At 46.0% G+C, this 18,976-nt stretch overlaps 1 protein-coding gene across 4 annotated transcripts in view; it reads left to right on the top strand.

The window, feature by feature from the left end:
* LOC102563066 (cohesin subunit SA-2) overlaps positions 1-18,976 on the top strand; it is a 99,185-nt gene that overhangs the window by 75,674 nt on the left and 4,535 nt on the right. For 3 of the 4 annotated variants that reach the window (XM_019485137.2, XM_019485136.2, XM_019485135.2), the window contains 7 exons: positions 8,087-8,252; positions 10,177-10,328; positions 11,100-11,201; positions 12,857-13,011; positions 13,106-13,231; positions 16,354-16,544; positions 18,140-18,314. In XM_019485137.2, the coding sequence (XP_019340682.1) occupies positions 8,087-8,252; positions 10,177-10,328; positions 11,100-11,201; positions 12,857-13,011; positions 13,106-13,231; positions 16,354-16,544; positions 18,140-18,314 (1,067 nt within the window). The remainder of the gene's footprint in view (positions 1-8,086; positions 8,253-10,176; positions 10,329-11,099; positions 11,202-12,856; positions 13,012-13,105; positions 13,232-16,353; positions 16,545-18,139; positions 18,315-18,976) is intronic. The other variant, XM_019485138.2, reaches the window with a different exon arrangement.

Genomic DNA, 18,976 nt, shown 5'->3' with positions numbered 1-18,976 from the left:
GTGCAGCTGTAAGATCCTGGGATGCTGATGGCTCTGTTGTGGGGTGTAGTAATAGTGGGGGTGGTGGAGATGTGTTGGCAGGTTTTGCATTTCTTGTCCTGGCACGGTCTGGATCCTTTTGGTGTGTTCTGGGCTTGAGGAAGTTTGCTTCCAGTGATGAGGTTGGAGAGGTTCGGTGCTTGTTTAAAGGCTAGGATGGGCGGCTCTGGGAAGATCTTTTTAAGAATAGGGTCTCTTTCTAGTATGGGTTGCAATTTTTTGAGAATTTTCCGTACAGGTTCAAGGGAGGGGTGATACATCATAACCAGCGGTGTGTGATTTGTGGGGAGTTTTCTTCTGTACTGCAGCAGTTCTTCACGTGGTATCCAGGTGGCTCTTTCAAACGTGCGATCTACCTCTCTGGAGGAGTGTCCTTGCTGGGTGAAAGCCTTTTTAAGATTGGTGAGGTGGCAATCCCGGGTGCACAGAACCAGCAATCACCCGAAACACACCAAAAAAGCTGTGATATACAGCCAAGCCCTCAGATACCACCACATCTGTACTGAAGAGAACACCTGGGATTGCCACCTCACCAATCTTAAAAAGGCTTCCACCCAACAAGGACACTCCTCCAGAGAGACAGATTGCATGTTTGAAAGAGCCACCTGGATACCACGTGAAGAACTGCTGCAGTACAGAAGATACCCCCCCACAAATCGCACACTGCTGGTTATGATGTATCACTCATCCCTTGAACCTGTACAGAAAATCCTCAAAAAATTGCAACCCATACTAGACAGAGACCCTATTCTTACAAAGATCTTCCCAGAGCCACCCATCCTAGCCTTTAAACAAGCACCAAACCTCGCCAACCTCATCACCAGAAGCAAACTTCCTCAAGCCCAGAACACACCAAAAGGATCCAGACCGTGCCAGGACAAGAAATGCAAAACCTGCCAACACATCTCCACCACCCCCACTATTACTACACCCCACAACAGAGCCATCAGCATCCCTGGATCTTACAGCTGCACCTCCAGAAAGGTAATATACCTCATCCAATGCACCAAATGCCCTGATGGAAAATATGTAGGAGAGACCAAACAACAACTGCGCACCTGAATGAACGCACACCGGAAATCTATCAAAGACAGAAATACCCAATTACCGGTGGGGGCACATTTCTCACAGGAGGGCCACTCTCTCTCCAATCTCTCAGTCCTGATCCTCAAGGGAAACTTACACACTTCCCAGAGATGAGCCTATGAGCTCCATTTCATCAACTTCCTGGATACTAGAGATCAGGGACTAAACACAGACATTGGATTTTTGATACATTATAATCTGCCTGGCAACTGACTCCCCAGCCCAGCCCAGCCCAGCCCAGCCCCTGGCTTCTTTACTTTTCATTCCATCCAGGAAGAGCACACACCAACTGCTGACACTTCCTTAGCCTGACAGAGGGTTTTTGAACCCGAAAGCTTGCTTAATAACTTTTCTCCAACTATTTGGGTTGGTCTAATAAAAGATATCAAATTCACCCAAGAAATCTTGTCTGCCTTGGTGCTATTGGTGCTCATGTTTTTCCTTTTTTGTCTCTTTGCTGAGTAATCCTTTGTATTGTTTTTTAAAAGTATTTTAAAGGAATTTTTATATGGAAGAGGACACTAAAAAAAACCCACTGTGCCCTGCACAAGCACAGACTACATCTGTGCACATTTTAGATCAGTGGCCAGGGCTAATTAAAAGTAAACTGCAAATACAAATGGAGTATTCTGTTGCTCAGTAAGGTGCTGGAGCTTAGGAAAGTTGTAAAATCTTCTTCACTGGAGGTTTTCAAGAAGAGACTGGGTAAGCATTGGTGTCAGATGATTTGGGGAGAATGCGTAGGGGTTGAAATAACACTATAAACAGATATTGCATTTTTATTCTGGGACCAGAAAATGGAGAAGTTGTTGGATTGGCATGCCCACACATTGCCCTTCCAATTGGTTTTAGAGTTGCTGGATGCATTGCTACTCTTAGCAGCAAGTGGCTCAAGTGAGCACACATCCCAACTAATTTTGTACTGGTCAAGTGCCTGTAGGTTCCCCCAACTCCGCCAGTGTCAAGGAAAGTGCCGGTAGGATATTCAAATTGTCGGTAGCAAAATGTTGTGCTTTGATTTGCGGCACAACTTGTGCCCCTGCCTGCCTGCCTGTATTTCCACTGCATTTGTGCTGCCACCAATGACTGACCTGGAGCTTCCACCACCTTTGGCTGCTACAGAGTCCTACTTGGCTGTTGCCTTGTGGACCTTTGTGTCCCAGTGTCTTGACTCATAAGCAGGACTATGGGGGGGCTGAAGTGGTATGGGTGCTAAGGTGCGTGGTTGATAGCCCAGAGGTTGCAAGTTTGAGGCCATAGCAGAAGTGCTTATGGCATGACCTGTCAGATTCTAATGAATCTGCAAATTCTGCCAAGTACCTTATCATAAGGACATGAAAAAGGAAAGGAGTGAGGCTGAGTAGAAAAGACAACATTGGTCATCTCTGATGGCCTCCATGACTACTTTCATTCACTCCAAGAGCACGGGAGAAGCACTTGTTGGGAAGAAGCTCATGTCTGTACTCAGTGCCAGCAGTGGGCAATTTGTGGCCATCTGTGGTAGTCCTAAGGCGTGGCAGTCCTAAGCCGTGGCAGCAGTTGCTGCCCTGAAGATATTTTGGCCTCAGGTTAGGACTTTATGGTGAGGCGGTGTTTCTGGGCCAGGGACACGAGCAGCAGCTGGTAGGGATGAATCATCATGGCTACCTGGGATGATGAGCAGTGCCATGTAAACTTCCACATGTCCGGGGCACCATTGTGAAGATCTGTGCCAAGCTTGCCTCACGCGTAATGGCTATGGGCAACAGTAATGCATGTGCCCTTATCTGTGGAGAAGCGTGTTGCATTGCTGTATGGAAGTTTGTGACCCCAGACAGCCTCCAGTCTGTGGCAAACCATTTCAGTGTTGGCAGGCTGACAGCTAGAGAGGCAGTGCTGAAGATGTGTCTGGTGATCCAGTGGGGGATGGCCCTGTGCATCATATGCTGTGCTGACCCCCAGGTTGTGGATGGGTCTTGCCAGCCTAGGGTTCCCCAACTGTGTTGGGGCTGTCAGTGGCGCACACATTGCTATCCTTTCCCCTGTGCATCATGGCCATAAATTCATCAGCTGGAAGGGCTATATCTTGATCATGCTTCAGGCAGTGGACCCGCTAGTAACTGGGGACTCTACCTACTCACTGCACCCCTGGCTAATGCAGCCATTTGCTGGATGCCTTGAAGGAATTGTTTAATTACTGGCTTTGCAAGTCTCAACGTAGAAACTCCCCAACAAAAGTTGTGACTTGCAAAGCCAATTGTTTAATTGTTTAATCACTTTCTGCAGTACCTGTGGAAAGGCTGTGACGTGCTTTTGGGGTCTTGAGGCTCACTTGAAGTTTCTGAGGTCACACGTGGATGACAGTGAGTGCAACATGTCCTGGTTTGTGGTTCCTGCATTCATGCTGCATATCTGCGAGGCTGAGAGAGCAGCCCCTGGTAGTGAGGGTTGACTGGCCCCTGGCTGCTTCAGATGCTGTGCCTGCAAATTCTCAAGTGGAGTGTGGTTGCCTGGTGCTGTGTGCATGAGACACTGACTGACTTAGTGTGCCAGGCTCTGGGCTGAGGATCAAAACAGTAGGATGATCCCTGGTACACAATTAAACCCTATTGGCTGAACTTGTGCTCTTGTGTGATTGTCTCCAGTATGTGCAGGGGTATGTTGAGGGGTGGGGATTGTGTAGGAGGGGGCTGACTCAGTTGGGTGCTGAGCTGTAATTCTGGGGATGTGGAAGGGGTGCAGTGAAGGGAGAGGTTGAAAAACCTGTGCTGTATGTGTGGGCTTCTCCAGACCCTGCCCTTCCAGATCTGGGTGGCGGGTGAGGGGAGGGAGATCGACAAGGAAGGAGGAACATCTTGGGTTGCTATGCACAGCTTCTGCCCACCCTTCTTTTTTTTTTTTTTGATCAGTTCTGGGCTGTCAGAGCCAGCTTCTGGGTGGCAGGGAAGGAGGGAGGGAGACACAGCTGGTGCTGGGACAGGCATAGGTTGTATCAAGCAGCTTTTTGGGGAGCTTTCCATGCCCCTGAAACTGTCTTGCCCCACGCATGCAGTGAATGGCACGGCCACAGTTCCACAGTTTTGACAAGAGACACAGCATTTATTAAACACCACAACAGAAATGTGAAGGGAGGTTAGTGGAACAAGTAAACAAATGGATTATAAAAAAAAAATACCCAATAACCCTATAAGCCCACATTGGTGAAACCCATCACTTCCCCATTAATGTGAATTACCACAGATCTGATGCAGCCACAGCCTGGCAGCAGCCACTGCTGGACACCCCACCTGTTCAGGGGGTAGGACCTACTTGCCTGACAGCTGCAGGCTGCTTGCTCTTGCTGTGGGGGAGCCCTGTAGGACAGGGAAGCCCAGGGGCAGCATTGTCCCCAGGAGCTGCTGGACCATCCCCCTTGTATGTTAAACTGTGGGGTGATGCAGAGAGTGGCAAGGATACCTTCTGCAGGTTCAGGAAAGATGTGAGGTGATCTGTGGATTCCTGCTCAACTCTCACGGACTCCTTGAATGTCTCGCTTATATGCTCAGCAACAGCAGCTTGGCCTCTGCATGCTGCCTGGTGGGTTGCATGTCACATAGTGGTGCGACTCCTTAATCCTGTGCCTGACCACGGACAAGCATTGGTGGCAGTACATGCTATGACCACCTTGCATGCCCCAGCTGGGACACTTTGGAGTGGGATCAATCTGTGTCTAGTTTAACTGGTAGCCAATAACTTGCAAAGACTGAAGAGAAGCGGCTGCTGCGTTGCTCAACATGCACAGCTTGAGAATGCAAAGGGAGCAAGCAACCCCCTCCCTACGCCCCCTCCTGCCTTGAGGGTATTGGCCAATTGTTGTTGTGAAGAGCCTACAACCATATGCGCTGTGTGTGAGGTGCTGGAGAATCGGGGGGGCTGAAAATGTTTTCAGCATTGAGGGTCTGCTACTTCTCCTTCACTTCAACTACCCACATGAATCCAGGGCTCCTTTGACCGGGATAGTGCTACCAATGCTGTGGCCACTTACAGGAGAACATGAACTGCCATGGTGGTCTGCATCAGTTGACCGAGTGGCTGTTTTAATGAGTTGGTTGCATGGGGGTGAAGGCTGCAACTTTCTCGAGGCGGGATCTAAGGGAAAAAAACAAAGGTGCTGGCAAAGGGGAGGGGAGGGGAGGGGAGGGGAGGGGAGGGAAGCGGTACATTGTCCTGACACCTGGATGTGAAGCCAGGATTAATATCTTACCTTGAGCTCTGGGCGGGAGGCTAGGAACAGCAGGGAGGGTCCCTGTAGCTGTGTACCACTGCTGTTGTGTTTTTGGTAGGGGGATAGATGAAGCATTAAGTGGGCACTTACCCTAAATGGCATCAATCACTGCCTAACTGAATTGGGACCCACAATACAGAAACAATGTCAGTTCCATTGATTGTCCATTTTAATCATAGTGGTAGCTATTAGTTCATTACCTTTATGGTTCGGGGCATGGCCAAGGGAGCACAGTGGTGCAGTCCCCAAGTACAGCCATGCAGTTCCAGCACAGACTCAAACTGCAGTTCTGCAGGGGAATGGGATGGAGGGAAGGGGACTGCGGTTCAACTACCCAACAAGTCATTGAGGTTTCACTGGGAGTGCTCTGGCTCTTCACCCTTCCTGCCCCCTCCCCCCAACCCTGCTGCTCGACCTCTACTTACCCAACTGTAATGGTGGGCTGACACTTACCATCTCTGGAAGCAGGATTTGTCCTGTAGTGGGTTGGATCTGGTGGGACACTGGCTTCATGTTGGGAATGTGCTGGCAGGGATGCTGAAGATGAGGGGGACAGGGGTAGCACAGGGAACTCCAGGCCCTTGTTGTCTGATCCCAGGCCCATTTCAGAGTTTACATGGTAGTTGGCAAGTCTGTAATCCAGCTCAATGCCTGGGTGGTTGTGCTGGCTTGTGAGGGCTGCATGTCTTCAACCACAATCAGGTTGGAGTTGTCATTGCTCTCCTTGGTGGTGTGTGCCTCTGTGTTTGGTACATTTTCAGACATGACCATGTCATTGACTGTGAAGATATGGGGTATTTCCTTGTAGCAGATGCATGTGACCCTGTGTGCGCCTGACACATGGATGCTGGCCTGAGTCCTTGTGAACTGTTGCTTCAGTACCTTGCACTTGGCCCAGTACTTGACCCAGTCATGGGCATGTCCCTGGCCTGCCATTTCTGTTATCTGTTCATAGACTGCCTTGTTTATTCCCAGGGCAATAGTGATCCCTGTTCACAGCATGAATAAACCTTGAGGGTCCCTTCCAGCCCCATGATGCCATGTTTGTTGCATGTTGCTACAAGTGCCACAGCAGGATTTCACCACTGCATTTTATAGATGCTATGTGTTGATTTGCTCAATGTCTTTTTTTGCTTTTGTTGTTGTTCTTGTGCGTTAAATTTTACAACCAATTTAATCCGATATCCTATAAAACAGGGCTGTCCAACTGGCGGCCTGCAACCCACAAGTGGTTATCTTGCAGCCTGCAGTTCTCCCATCGGGGCCCATTGATCCATCAGGCCTCCCCTGGGCTCCAGTGGGGAATCCTGGCACAGTGGTGAGCTCTGTGGAGATGAAGGCTGATCACAGGGATGGGTGCTACAAACTCCTGAATCCTAATCCCGGTTCCTGCCACCAACTGCCTACCTTCATCTTCCCACATGGTGATGGATGCCAACCTTGTGTACAGGGATGGAGAGTTTGGGATAGTTTAATTTTTGTGACTGAACCATTAAAAATGCCAACGTGGCCTGAGAAGTGTTATCATGGTCTTCTGGGATTGCCTGATGAAATGGGAATTGCCAGTTTGACTCAAGAAAATTACATTTTAAAAATATTTTTGGACGTTTATGTGCTGTCTGGCCCTTCTATCCTGGCTGTTACATGGTGTTCTTTAATACCTGTTGCTGAAGTGGATTTTCTTGCAGTTTAATAATCTGGACTGGGGTAGGCAACCCCTGGCGTGGGTGCCAGGGTGTGGCACACAAAGGCATTTTGCTTGGCATATGCACTGTGGTGCAGACAGCGGGGAAGGAGCCAGGGCTGCACTACCACAACAAGAATTGGGCCCTCACAGCTCCCCAGCCATCTCCCCCTGGCACTCTTATGTTTTACAAGCTGAGGTTGCCATTGTTTTTGGCACTTTGCCCAAAAACATTGCTGACCCCTGATCTGGACTGTCTCACTGTGGCAATGTATTTATTGCTGCCATTTTTTCTTTAAAAACACTGGAAAAGACGGGCTTGGTTGTTGAGAATGCATCTGCAGAAATGGAAAAACCAAAGTAGAGGGTATTTACACACGTGCTCCGGGGGGAGGGGCTTTAATTAGAGTGGCTCTCAGAGCATCTTGTGTGTCAGCATCTCACATATTGGTGTCAAACAAGCTTTAGTTAAAGTGCCCCCACCGCTATTTTTCAGTGTGGAGACAATAATACGCAAGACGCTGGAGTCTGCTCCGACACGCTGTAGTTACAGTGCGTCAGAGCAGCCACACTGCATGTGCATCAGTGCCCATAGTGCCTAATAGCTTGATTTGCTTATAACAAGAAGAAATTGCACATGGCAGAGTTCAGCTTCTCATTCTTACAGTGTGTTGTGCCTGTGGGTTTGAGTGGATGACTTGTAGGACTCTGTACAAATGATTGCCTGTGAATGCAGGTACTAGACTCAGTGGCTTGGGAGGCCCCTTCCAGTCCTAGGTTTCTAAATCAGCTGCTGGTGCATGGTGTATATAAACATTTGCTCCCATGAATCACATCTCTCTTAGAAGTGGGCTGTGAGAAATCTGGGGCCTGGAAAGGTAAAGAGGTGATAAGAAGCAGGACAGAAGCTACCCCCTATGCATTATGGTTGATGATAGTGCTGAAATTAAAATAGTATGATTCTGGCAAATTCTTTACAAAGCCCTAAATCCTTGTTTGTTTTTATGTTTGTTTGGTATATGTGTATGTTATAGGCCTTCATGATACTCTGTGATTTGCTGCTGATCTTGAGTCACCAAAATTCAAGCTCTGATGAAGCTGTAGGTCTCCTGGAGTATCTTCCCAGCATGTCCCTTCAGTCAAAAATGCTCTTGTTTATCCAGGATCATGTGTTCACAGAGGAGGAGGAAGAATTCAAAGGTCAGCTACCTTCTTGGCAAGGAAGTAAACCACCATTTGTTGATGCCATTCATCCTCTGCATTTGACATTGTCAGGCAGAGGGACTGCTCTAACTTTTTTTGACCTCTTTCATATACAGCAGCTTTATTTGTAATGTAAATGGAAGGGATCATTCTACTGTACTCAGATTTATGTCCCCTGGGACCTAACTGGAGGGAATATTTTTAATTGTTTTTAAATGACTGAGTTGGTACAGTGAGGGGCAGTCATGTAAAATCTTGTAATAGATTGTAAAGAGCTAGAATGATACTATTAATCACTCTCCTGGAAGGTTTAGTGCTTTGGCGGTGAGACTTAGTTGATATTTGCTTGCTCCAGACTTGTTTTATAAGGTCAGCACATGTTTGATTGGGATTGATTTTGCAGAAAGATTTATGCTACCTGGTACTCTTTTACTATTTTCAGGCATATTCAAAATAAGAATGTACAAATGAGGCTGAAAATGCCGTTTTGTTTTGTGACCTGATTCTGAAGGAGGCTGTAAGCCTTTAAGACGTTAAGGACACCAGTATACTCAGAAAGCAATGTGCTCTGAGAAACTGGATGTAAGGAATTGTATTTTTCAGTTCTTTAGTCCTCCACACAAAGGTACCCAGCTATCCTGCTCCCTGCCCTTCCTTCAACAGTCTTGAGAAATTCTTTCATCCAAAAGTGTGCATGTGTCCATTTGAAGGGATCCTTAGAGCTCCAGATAACATGACACAAAGAAAATTGTGGGAGAACCGGTGCTGTTCAGTCTGGAGAAAAAGATTGAGAGGGGAAGTTGGAGAAGTTTTCAAATACAAAAGGGTTGTGACTGCAGATGGTGATGGACCAGGCCCTGTGCACAGGGGACAGGACAAGAAATAATGGGATTAAACTACTACAAAGAAAATTGTAAAAGGAAAATGCCTGGAACAGATTATATACAGTATACAGCGAAGTTGCAGACTCTTCATCATCAGAAGCTTTTAAGTGTAGGTTAGACGAGCCCTTGACTGGCATGGTTTAGACATCCTGGTTTAGATGATCCTGTCTTGAGCAGGGGGTACTTTTTTCAATGAGCCATTTCTGAGCCATCATTTACTTTTGGCCAGCCTTCTATCTGTGGTGGGTTCCAGGCCATAGATTTTGTAGAAAGCCAAAAACAGGTCACACAATGGTCATAGGCTTAAGAGACTAATAAAGTTGCTTTTGGCAGCAGCAGCAGGGGAAGAATTCAAGAGTCTAACCTTCCCATCCTTTCCTGCCACAAAGAACCATCTCCAAGCACCTCCAGCAACCAGCCTTGAAAACCTTAAATCATTGTTTCCAAATGTCACCTGCTTAGGAACTACTGGTTTCCAGAGGGATTATATATTCATAATGATTAAAAAAAATCCCTTTCCTCCTTCATTCTTGCTAATAACTACTTAAAACTTATGGCTTAATTTTTCTCATTTGATATGCACGCTAATTTGTGTAGGGTCACTGATGAGGTGCTGGACTGCTGTCCTCTGTCTCTTCATATAGATATATAGTTGCAGTTGGTCTGTTCTTTCTGTTCTATGTGTTTTTAAGGCATTTGTTTTGCATTGTTTGGTCATGTTTCTGTAGCTACACATGCAATCCTGTGAGAGGATTCTGGCTCGTGGAAGTGTGAAATCCCTCTGAAGATCTGAATGGAAAGGATATGTAAATGAGTAGCTCATACTGTCATGGTTTGTGAGCTTTGAAATGGAAATAAACCATCAGTATCCTCTGATAAGCAAAAAAAAAATAGAGTAGCACAAGTGAAGTAGCATCTGTTGTTCAGAGAGTTGGCTGAACAGCTGAGTCTGTGTTATGCAGATGAAAGTCGGTCTTAAAAGTGAAGTACCTTGAGTAAAATGTTAGAACAAAGCTTCAGCATGCTTATTTCCCTAGACTTGACAGAAGAGGAAGAGAGGACGAAGGAAGGCTACAAACTGAACGACTTGCATAGGAGAAGGAGCCTTCTTGCAGTTTATTGCAAGCTAATTGTGTGTAACGTGGTGGAGATGGTTGCAGCAGCTGAGATCTATAAGCATTATATGAAGGTGACTTTTTATTAAGATCCCTTTGCTTTTAAAATGCGTTTAAACTTTTTAAGCAAAACTAATGCTTGTGAAAGATACTGCATTAGCCAGAGGCTGGAATCCTTCCTTTTTATTCACAAAGTGGTTGCAACACAAATAGCATTGCAAAATTCTCCTTGGGCACATCTATACAAGACGCTCTACTGCGCTTTAGACTAACCTAATGCTCCATAAAGTGTCACCATCTACACGTGCGTAGGACTTGCCGCACAGTAAATTAGGCTAATCTGCCATTAGCTAGTACCAGGAAATAAAGGTACTAAATTAATGGTGCTTTAGCTACTGCGCAGTAGTTAATGTGTAGACACTGACCAGGAGCAATTTGTTCCTGGTTAGCCCAGGCAGCAAGGGGCCCACTGCTGCCTGGCTAAACCCACATGTGGTGAGAACTGTGCAGGCTGCAGGGGCAGCTGTCTCCCAGCCATTTTGAGAGTGGGTTGGAAGACAGCTACTCCTGTGGGATGGGGCCCCATGGAGACGGGGCTGGGAGACAGGCTGGCCCTGCAGCTGGCACAACTATCCTGGCCCAGTGCATGTCGGAGTAGTGCATTGAAGCAACATCCCCACACGTCTACAGGCACCCTTAGTGTTTCCCTATAGCGATGGATCTAGAAACAGGAATATTTTATGAATTGCATGGAGTGATTTTTAGTATTTATCTTTGTTGAGTATTGGGAGCTAATGCAGTCATAAGTTAATGACACTTCTGTTTTGTTTTGTTGGCACGAATAGACTTATAATGATTTTGGAGACATAATTAAAGAGACACTGAGTAGGACAAGGCACAATGATAAGATTCAGTGTGCGAAGACACTGGTTCTTTGTCTGCAACAGGTAAGACTAAAGCAGAAGGAAAAAGATTTGCTGTTGGTCAAGCTAATGCTAGAATTTTTTGCATGCCTTGCCATAGTTATTCTACATACTTTGACTATACAACAGGAAAAAAAAGTCATTTCCTTGATTTTAATATAAGGGCTTTTCATTGTCAGAGCACTGTATGAACCCTTTGGCTTCAGTTTAAAAAATATTAGTGTGTGCAGTTTTTCTTCCCCTATAGAATCTTTTGGATTGGTACAGTTTGCATGTCTGGTGTTACTAGATACAGGTTCAGGGCATATTTAAGGAGGCATATCGGCCATGCCAATCTGATTTCTGATAAAGCTGCCTCCAGCTGGTAAGTCCGGTGCGGTGGAAGGGGAGGGGGGAGGGAAGGGGCATGCGGGGGGTGCACAGTGAGGGAAGGGGCGGGAGCCAGAGCTGCAGCTTGTGACCCTGGATCTGCATGGGGTGGGGCTCAACGTCCCACCTCCACCCACGCGCCAGGAAGAGCCGGGGCTGCGCCAGGTGGCTGGTGGCAGTAGCGCTGGGAGCGGGGCGGCGGTGAAATTTGGGGTGGATGTAGCATTCTCCCAGCACTGCTGGTGCCCATTCTGATCCCAGGCTGCGCTGAGAAGAGCCCCACGCAGCCCTGATAGCAGTCTGCTCCGCCCCACCCCGCACAGATACAGGGGGCACCCCTCTCCCCACCCATGCCTTCCAGATATGGAAGCAGTGGTGGGAGCCGTCTCCCTCCCTCCCCCCGCAACGAGCCACGGCTCCAGCCCCTCCCAACCCCACCTGGGCAGCGCCTGCCCCTGCCTCCTCCCTCACCATGGGGAGCGTTGATCTGCCCCGCCATGCCCCTTCCCCCTCCCCTTCCACCACACCAGGCTTACCAGCTGGAGGCAGCTCTCCATGCTGCCAGCTGTGCTTCTCGCTGCCTGAGTGCTGGGCTGCGGGTGCTCATAGCATGGGCATTTATCGGCCAAATTATCGGCCCCATTGGGACGATATCTGATACGGCCAGTTTTCTTTATATTGGTACCAATTCGATATCGGACCGATGTATTGGTGCACCTCTAGTTTATTGAAGAAGGCAGAAGCCCCATAAAATATCTGCCACTTTTCTGTTTGTGCAGCTTCTTTGAGGCTTGTAACCACTGGAGCTTGCAGGTGCAGTATTGAATCTGCTAATCAGTTTTAGTGGCTGCTCTTGGCGGGGCTGCTCGTGACATCTGTTTGTCCAGTGTCCATGTCATACTCCAAGCCATAGGGCAGACTTCTAGAATGACTGAAAAATGAGCTTGGCTGATTTTACACATGTTGTCAGCAGCCGAACGCCATGAACTAACCCCTGAAATCTGAAAAGGGGGAGGGGTGGAGTAGGAAGCATTTGGCTATATATTTGTTGGCTGTTTTAATTTGGTCCTCTGTGCTCAGCACAATTGTGTCCTTCCTGGCAGTTTTCTCATACAACACTCAGATATAGCTCATGGGTATGAGTGAAACAAAAATCCTAAATACATTTTTTAAATTTTTTAATTTGCTTGGCTATCCCCTTTGAAAAGTTTCTGTCCACGCAAGGAATTGTAATGGTTAGCAAGCAGGTTGTCTTCCTAATGCTTTTATTACATATAGAAGGTAACATGCAGATGTCTGTGGCTTTGCAGCTGTTTCAGAAGCACATCAATGCTCTTGGCAGTAGCAACAGCATGGAGTTGTCATCCACCTCCTTCATGAACATTAAGGAGCTTGCTCGTCGCTTCTCACTGACATTTGGTTGGGACCAGGTGAAATCCAGGGAATCAGTAGCTATGATACACAAGTATGTGCCACGCAATCATACATTGCTTTTGGCCTTGTCTTTGTTTCCTCTGTTCAATTACATTGTCCCTCTTTTATAATTTTCCCTCTGTTAGGGAAGGGATTGAATTTGCCTTTCAGAATGCTGCAGTAGAAGGAAAATGCGTGCCTCCAAATTTACACTTTCTGGTAATCATCAGTGAATTCTCCAATAAGCTACTAAAGCCTGACAAAAGACTAGTGTAAGTTAATATCCTTGTTTATTGTCAAACAAGTGAATTTCACTGTTGTGTGTAGAGTACAGCACAGCACATACCTGCAGCTGTGCACAAATTTGTGTATTTTGTAGAATGGGTTTCTTGATCTGTGCTGAGGAGGAATTGCTTGGATACCCCTAGTTGGTTAGGCAAACTTTGGAAATCTATTAATTTTTTGTGAGAAGTTTGGTTAGAGGGACATTTTTTCAGCCAGTAGTGGGGGTCATGCATATGGAAAACAATGTACCATTTGTGTTACTGGCAAATAAAAAGGGAAATCCTTATTGCTCACTTTCTGAGGGAGTCTGTTTCATGACTCTCAAGCTTCAAATTAAATATCAATAGATTTTTTGTTTGTAAATGTCTCAGAAATTCACAGTGGTCCCAGTTGGAGAGGTCTCATACTGAACAGAAACCAGGCAGTGGGATGAAAAAGCCCATATTTTGCTATACTCCTTTATGACCAGCATGGGACAGGATACTTAAAGCATACAGGCAGTATCAGCCTGGATTGAACTGGACCTTATCTTCTGCGGAGTGTATCAACTCACTTTTGCATGGCAAAGATCAAGAGTGGTTGTCGGATGTTAATGTCATGTGACTTACAATCCTTGGCAAACAACATTTATTCAGGATTTAGTTTCATGAAAAATTCAGAATAACAAACGCATATAATAAAGAAATGCATTGTGCAAAAAACCAACCAACAAACCAACCAACCAAAATACCCTCCAAAAATACTCCCTCCCCCCCCCCCCCCCCCCAATTTGCAAAATGGGGAAAAAAAACCCAAACCCTAAGGTTCTTTTTCTTTTTTTTTGGTGTCCTCCAGTTGTTGCAAGGTAGATAGGATCTATGTAATAGGAGTTTCTTATTCTTTTCTTTGTCCCAGCTCAGATTTCTTGTGTGTACCACTAGATTTTAATTTATACAAACTGAATCTGATTTGAGTATGCGGTGCTGCCACATACTAACCCTTCTTTACCAGGTGAATTACAGTTAATCCAACTTTGCAAATCTTTTGTCAATTTATTTGCCTTAGAGGATTATATACATCTTTTTAATTAAATGAAAGGAAAATACTTCATGAACAGGGCAGGTGGATTTTGTAACAGGCTGCTAAATTCCCCGATGATTTTCCTTGACTGTATTCAATGGTTTTTTGTAATTGCACATCCCAGGAAAGTAGGATTTTCCCTTCTGGTTGGATCATTGCTTGTTGTTGCTGGATGGATCTGGATCCAAGCAGGAAACTCTTTTCAGGCTCTAGCTCCAACTGCTTTAGAGTTGCCTACCTCTGCTGGAAATAAATGGAAAGCAGTAAAGTTGGGGCAGGAGGGCGGGGTGGGGCTGCAGTTTTATCTACAACTCTGCATTCAAGCTGTGTTTCTAAAGTAACAGTTTCTATTCTGGGAGTCTCAAAATGCCTTGCAGAGGCTGGAGATTATATTTCCTCTTAGAAATATTTAGGTTTAGCTGCATCATAAATTACAGGATGGAATGTTTTAAGTCAACATGAACTTTTGAGAATAAACATCTGGTTATTTTCAGTTTTTATTATTAATCATAGGATTGATGTTCAGACCTGTATATTAACATATGTGAATGCATCCATTACAGATGAGATGCAGAATGTGGGCATTTGTTAGAAAGGGGTATATTTCAACATGTCTAAGTATATGGAATTTAACTTTTTCCTCCTCCTGTAATTACCCAGATTGTAGCAGCAAAATGTTACTGGTAAGTTAGTTGGTCTTTGCCAGGAAACCTTATATAGAGACAACCAAATAATGAGTTACAATAAAGACCTGATTCCTGAATCATCATCAGGGAATTTACCAGCCTTGTACAAAATCTGCCCACCCTGTTGATGACGTATTCTCATTTAATTTAATAGACACACACTCTCTCTCCCTCTCTCTCTCGTCTAAGGCAAATTAGTCTGCTACGAACATTGCTGGGAGTTGGATTAGATCCTGAAATAGTAGCTGCAATACACACTTGTTTGAAAACAGCAAATTCCTTTGCCAGAGTTTTTTCTAAGCCCCTGGGGCCTCCAGGATGGGTGACTGCAATAATTTCTGATTCAGTGCTCACCCCCACACTTTTTGCCCCTGGGACTGGCTTTCTTGGTTTGCAAAGTGTCTGATACTTTCCAGACCATCCTCATAATCAAAGAAAGAATAATCTACTGTACGAGCCAGCATTAAAACTGTGCCTTCTGGTGTGGTCTGAGGTGGATCTGGCTTAGCAGCAGTAGGTTTGATTTGAAAGGGATATAAGCTAAGGTCAGAAGCCTGATCCAGGTTGTAATTCTGTGGTCTGATTCAGCAAAGTTCCTGTTTGTTAAAATGAACTGAGTGGGAAACATTTCAAAACAATGTCTAGAGAGAGTGAGGGAGATGTGCCTAACTCAGGATAGTCAGTAATCTGATGAGGTTGTTCACCTGGGATATGGAAGTCCTTTGCCCGAATTGATCAAGACAGACATGAGCCTGGGATTCTTATGCCCAACATGGGTGCTTTGGCCACTGCTCTGGTAGGTATTTTGTAAAGTCCATCCTGGACCTGACAAAGCTTAATCAAAACTCTTACATTCCAGCAAAAAGATTAGTTATTGGCACATCATTGTTTTCTAATGTGGGGGGAAAAAGTCTCCCAACCAGCTCCACTATTCAGCAGAGGCAGCCTCCCCTCAGTTGGGTTTCCCACTGCTCTACAGTTGAGGAGGCAAGACAAGGCCTCTCAGTTCCCAAGAGAAATGAGCATCTTTGAAGAGCCTAACCCAGTTCAAGCCATTTCCTGGCAGCAGCAGCAATAGGCTACAGAGTGCAGGAAATTCTTTTAGGAGATTGATGTGGCTTTGTAATTACTGGGAATGAAGTGTTGTGTCTAATGTTAAAGTTCAAGAAGTCTCTCAGCTTTGGGGGCTTTCACACTTGATTTTATTTCCTAGAAAAAAGGAGCAGTGTTCTCTCTCTCTCATGACAGATCTGGTCTTGGCTGCTTCATTGCAAAGTGAGGGACTGCCTTTGTAGCAATGCTGCATCTACATTCCCAGAGCAGAAGACTTTTTTTAATTATTCTTGCTTTTTGGCTTTCTCCAGGTATGGCTACTTACAGAGATACATAACAGAGCCAGGGTTCTGCAAAGGAGATGAATGGCACCCCTTGGTTTGGTACAGAAACTCTTTGCTTGCAAATGAAGAGGAGGAGAGCTCTGTTACTGGCGGTGTAGGAGAGTGGTCATCCATGAGCCCATCTAAGATATCTACCTTTAAGAGGAAGTTATCTAATGGTATGAAAACACCATTGTTCTTCTTGGGTCCAATTTGCGTTGTGCCTCTGGTGAAAATATATTTCTTAACATATTGTGTTAAAATGCTGGTGTCTTCAGGGTTTGTAATCTTTCATTCTCAGTTTCATTAATTTTCCCCTTCAGATGTTTTCAACTGTTACTTGCACCCACATGGGTTAGTTAAAATGTATGGAGCTGTTTGAGGATGAAAAGTTAATTATAGAAGTGTTCAGTGTTATCTCTAGATTCTCACCCTTGCCATTTTGGGGTTATGTTCTATTTGAGGTGGCAGGAAAGGGAATCCCCTCTACGGGGTTCTTTTAATTCCATGCTTCCTAGCTTACTTCTCTCTCTTTGCCCTTCTTAAGGTTGTGGTTTGCAAAGTCTTTCTTTCATCTGAGGATGAGTAGCAGGAATTCCCTTCAGAGGCCATTATACTTGGCAGGGAAGGGTGGGTGTTGCCATGTGTCATTTGTCACTTTGCCTCTTTCTGTCTGAGCAGCAGCACGCAGGACCCATAATTCTAAAACAGGGGTCGAGGGTGCATATTTTTTGTGCAAAAGCAATTACCATATTTACTCCCATGCCTCCTTCCCCCCCCCCCCCCCCCCCCCCCCCCCCCCCATAATCAGTCCTCCAAAAGGTGGTGCATGTTCTTGGCAGGGAAGCTGATTTCCGTCACAGGCATAGAATCATGAAAGAATAAAGGCATGGAGACGCCATGCTGTCATGGCAGCCAAAGCGGCTGTCACTTTCCTCTGGGCCAGCCAGCAACACAGATGCAGGTGTTAATCCTGAATTCAAATGTTAGCCCTGAATTGATGGTAATTTTTTTTGCCTGAGCCTCCAAAAGCTGCTACTGATACGGCACTGGACACGAAAGGGTTACCAGTAGCTTTTGCCAGAGCACAATGAAGCTGGCTGAGGGTGAGTGAGCTGCTGCATGGAGTCAGCTCCTGGCTATGATAGGAGAAGTCTTTTTTTCCTACATTCTGCCTTCCAGAAACAAGGTGCATATCTTATTGTGGGGTGGGGTGGGGCGGGCAAATGGTATGCAGGAAAATATTGTAATTAGCTACTTCCTGGGCCTCTTGTTTTCTTAAATTTCTTTGTAGATTTTAGTGAAATTACTAAACCAAGCAGAATTTTTAAATGACTGTTCTGTTCAAATTTTCCGTGTGAATTTGGTATCCACAGTGGCTCTTCCATATGAAGAACGGTGTTGTGAGGAGTGTTCATCTCTGCATCTCAGGGCATCTTCACATGGCCTCTGGGAGTGAAGGGGGTGGGGGGGTGGGGAGGAGGGGTGCTTAAATTAGAGTGGCTCCGAGACCTGCTCTAATTAAAGTGCCTGTGGCATCTCGTGTATCAGCATCCCATACGTCAAAATGGCGGCAGGGACACTTTAACTAAAGCTCATTTGATGAGCTTTAATTTGAAGTACCCCGGCTGCCATTTCAAAGCTAATTAGCATGCTTCAGCAGACTTGATTAATCCAGTCTGCTCTGACATGCTGTAACTAACTGTCCCTGCACGTCTACAGGCACGCTCAGAGAGCAAGGATGAAGAATAATACTGTTCGTTATCTGTTACAGGGTCTTTACTTGAAACCAGCCCTGCTGAGGCAACAAACAAGACTCCAGATTTCCAGTGTACTTTGCAACTTGCTTCCCCAGCAAGGAAGAGCAGAAAGAGGTTAAAGGCTCAAGAAACTCCTCGCCCAGAATATCTGCCATTCCTGTGTCCAGCGGGACCAAAGAGAAGATGCAGGTGAGGGATGCATGTTCTACAGATGCTTTAAGTTACCCCTGCGATTTCTTGGTGCCCATGGGCTTCTGGGTCATTAAACAGGACACAGGCTGACTGTATAAACCGTTATACTGGATGCACCGAGTCTGTCTTCAAACTGTCTTGCGAGGCTGTGCTCTCAATGCTGACGCAGCACAGTTAACTAACATCAAGGCATTACTAGGATCTCTGTTTCAGAGCGATACTGAAACATCCAAGAATCCCACACTTCCTACCACTCCAAGCCTTCCATTGCTGCCTGGTCCTAGGTGGGGATTGAGGATGGAAGAAGTGGCTCTTTGCTGCACTTAAGTTCCTAGTCCCATTGAGGATGCTGTGAAGAGACCATTGGGTCTCTCCTGGCTCATGCCACTAGGCTTCAGTTACCCTATTGTCCTTCCTGGCCTGGTGTATGGGGAGTGAAGAAAATGTTCACACTCAGGCCCTTAGCTCCTCACCAGTGGTAGAAGGCTAAGAGTAGCAGATGTGCTCCTGGTGGTAGCAGCTCTGCTGCTGTTACTGACCTCTGGCAAGACCTGGGTTTTTATACTGCCTGCAGTTCCCCACAGACTGGTGTAACAGAAGGTGTGCAGAGCATCTTTAGCAAGACCAGGGTTCCCACCAGACTTTGAAGTTTTGCCTGG

This window comes from Alligator mississippiensis, chromosome 1, assembly GCF_030867095.1.
Source record: "Alligator mississippiensis isolate rAllMis1 chromosome 1, rAllMis1, whole genome shotgun sequence".
NCBI lineage: Eukaryota > Metazoa > Chordata > Crocodylia > Alligatoridae > Alligator > Alligator mississippiensis.
Note: the sequence above shows the minus strand (reverse complement) of the source record. Positions and strands in the feature narration are given on the sequence as shown.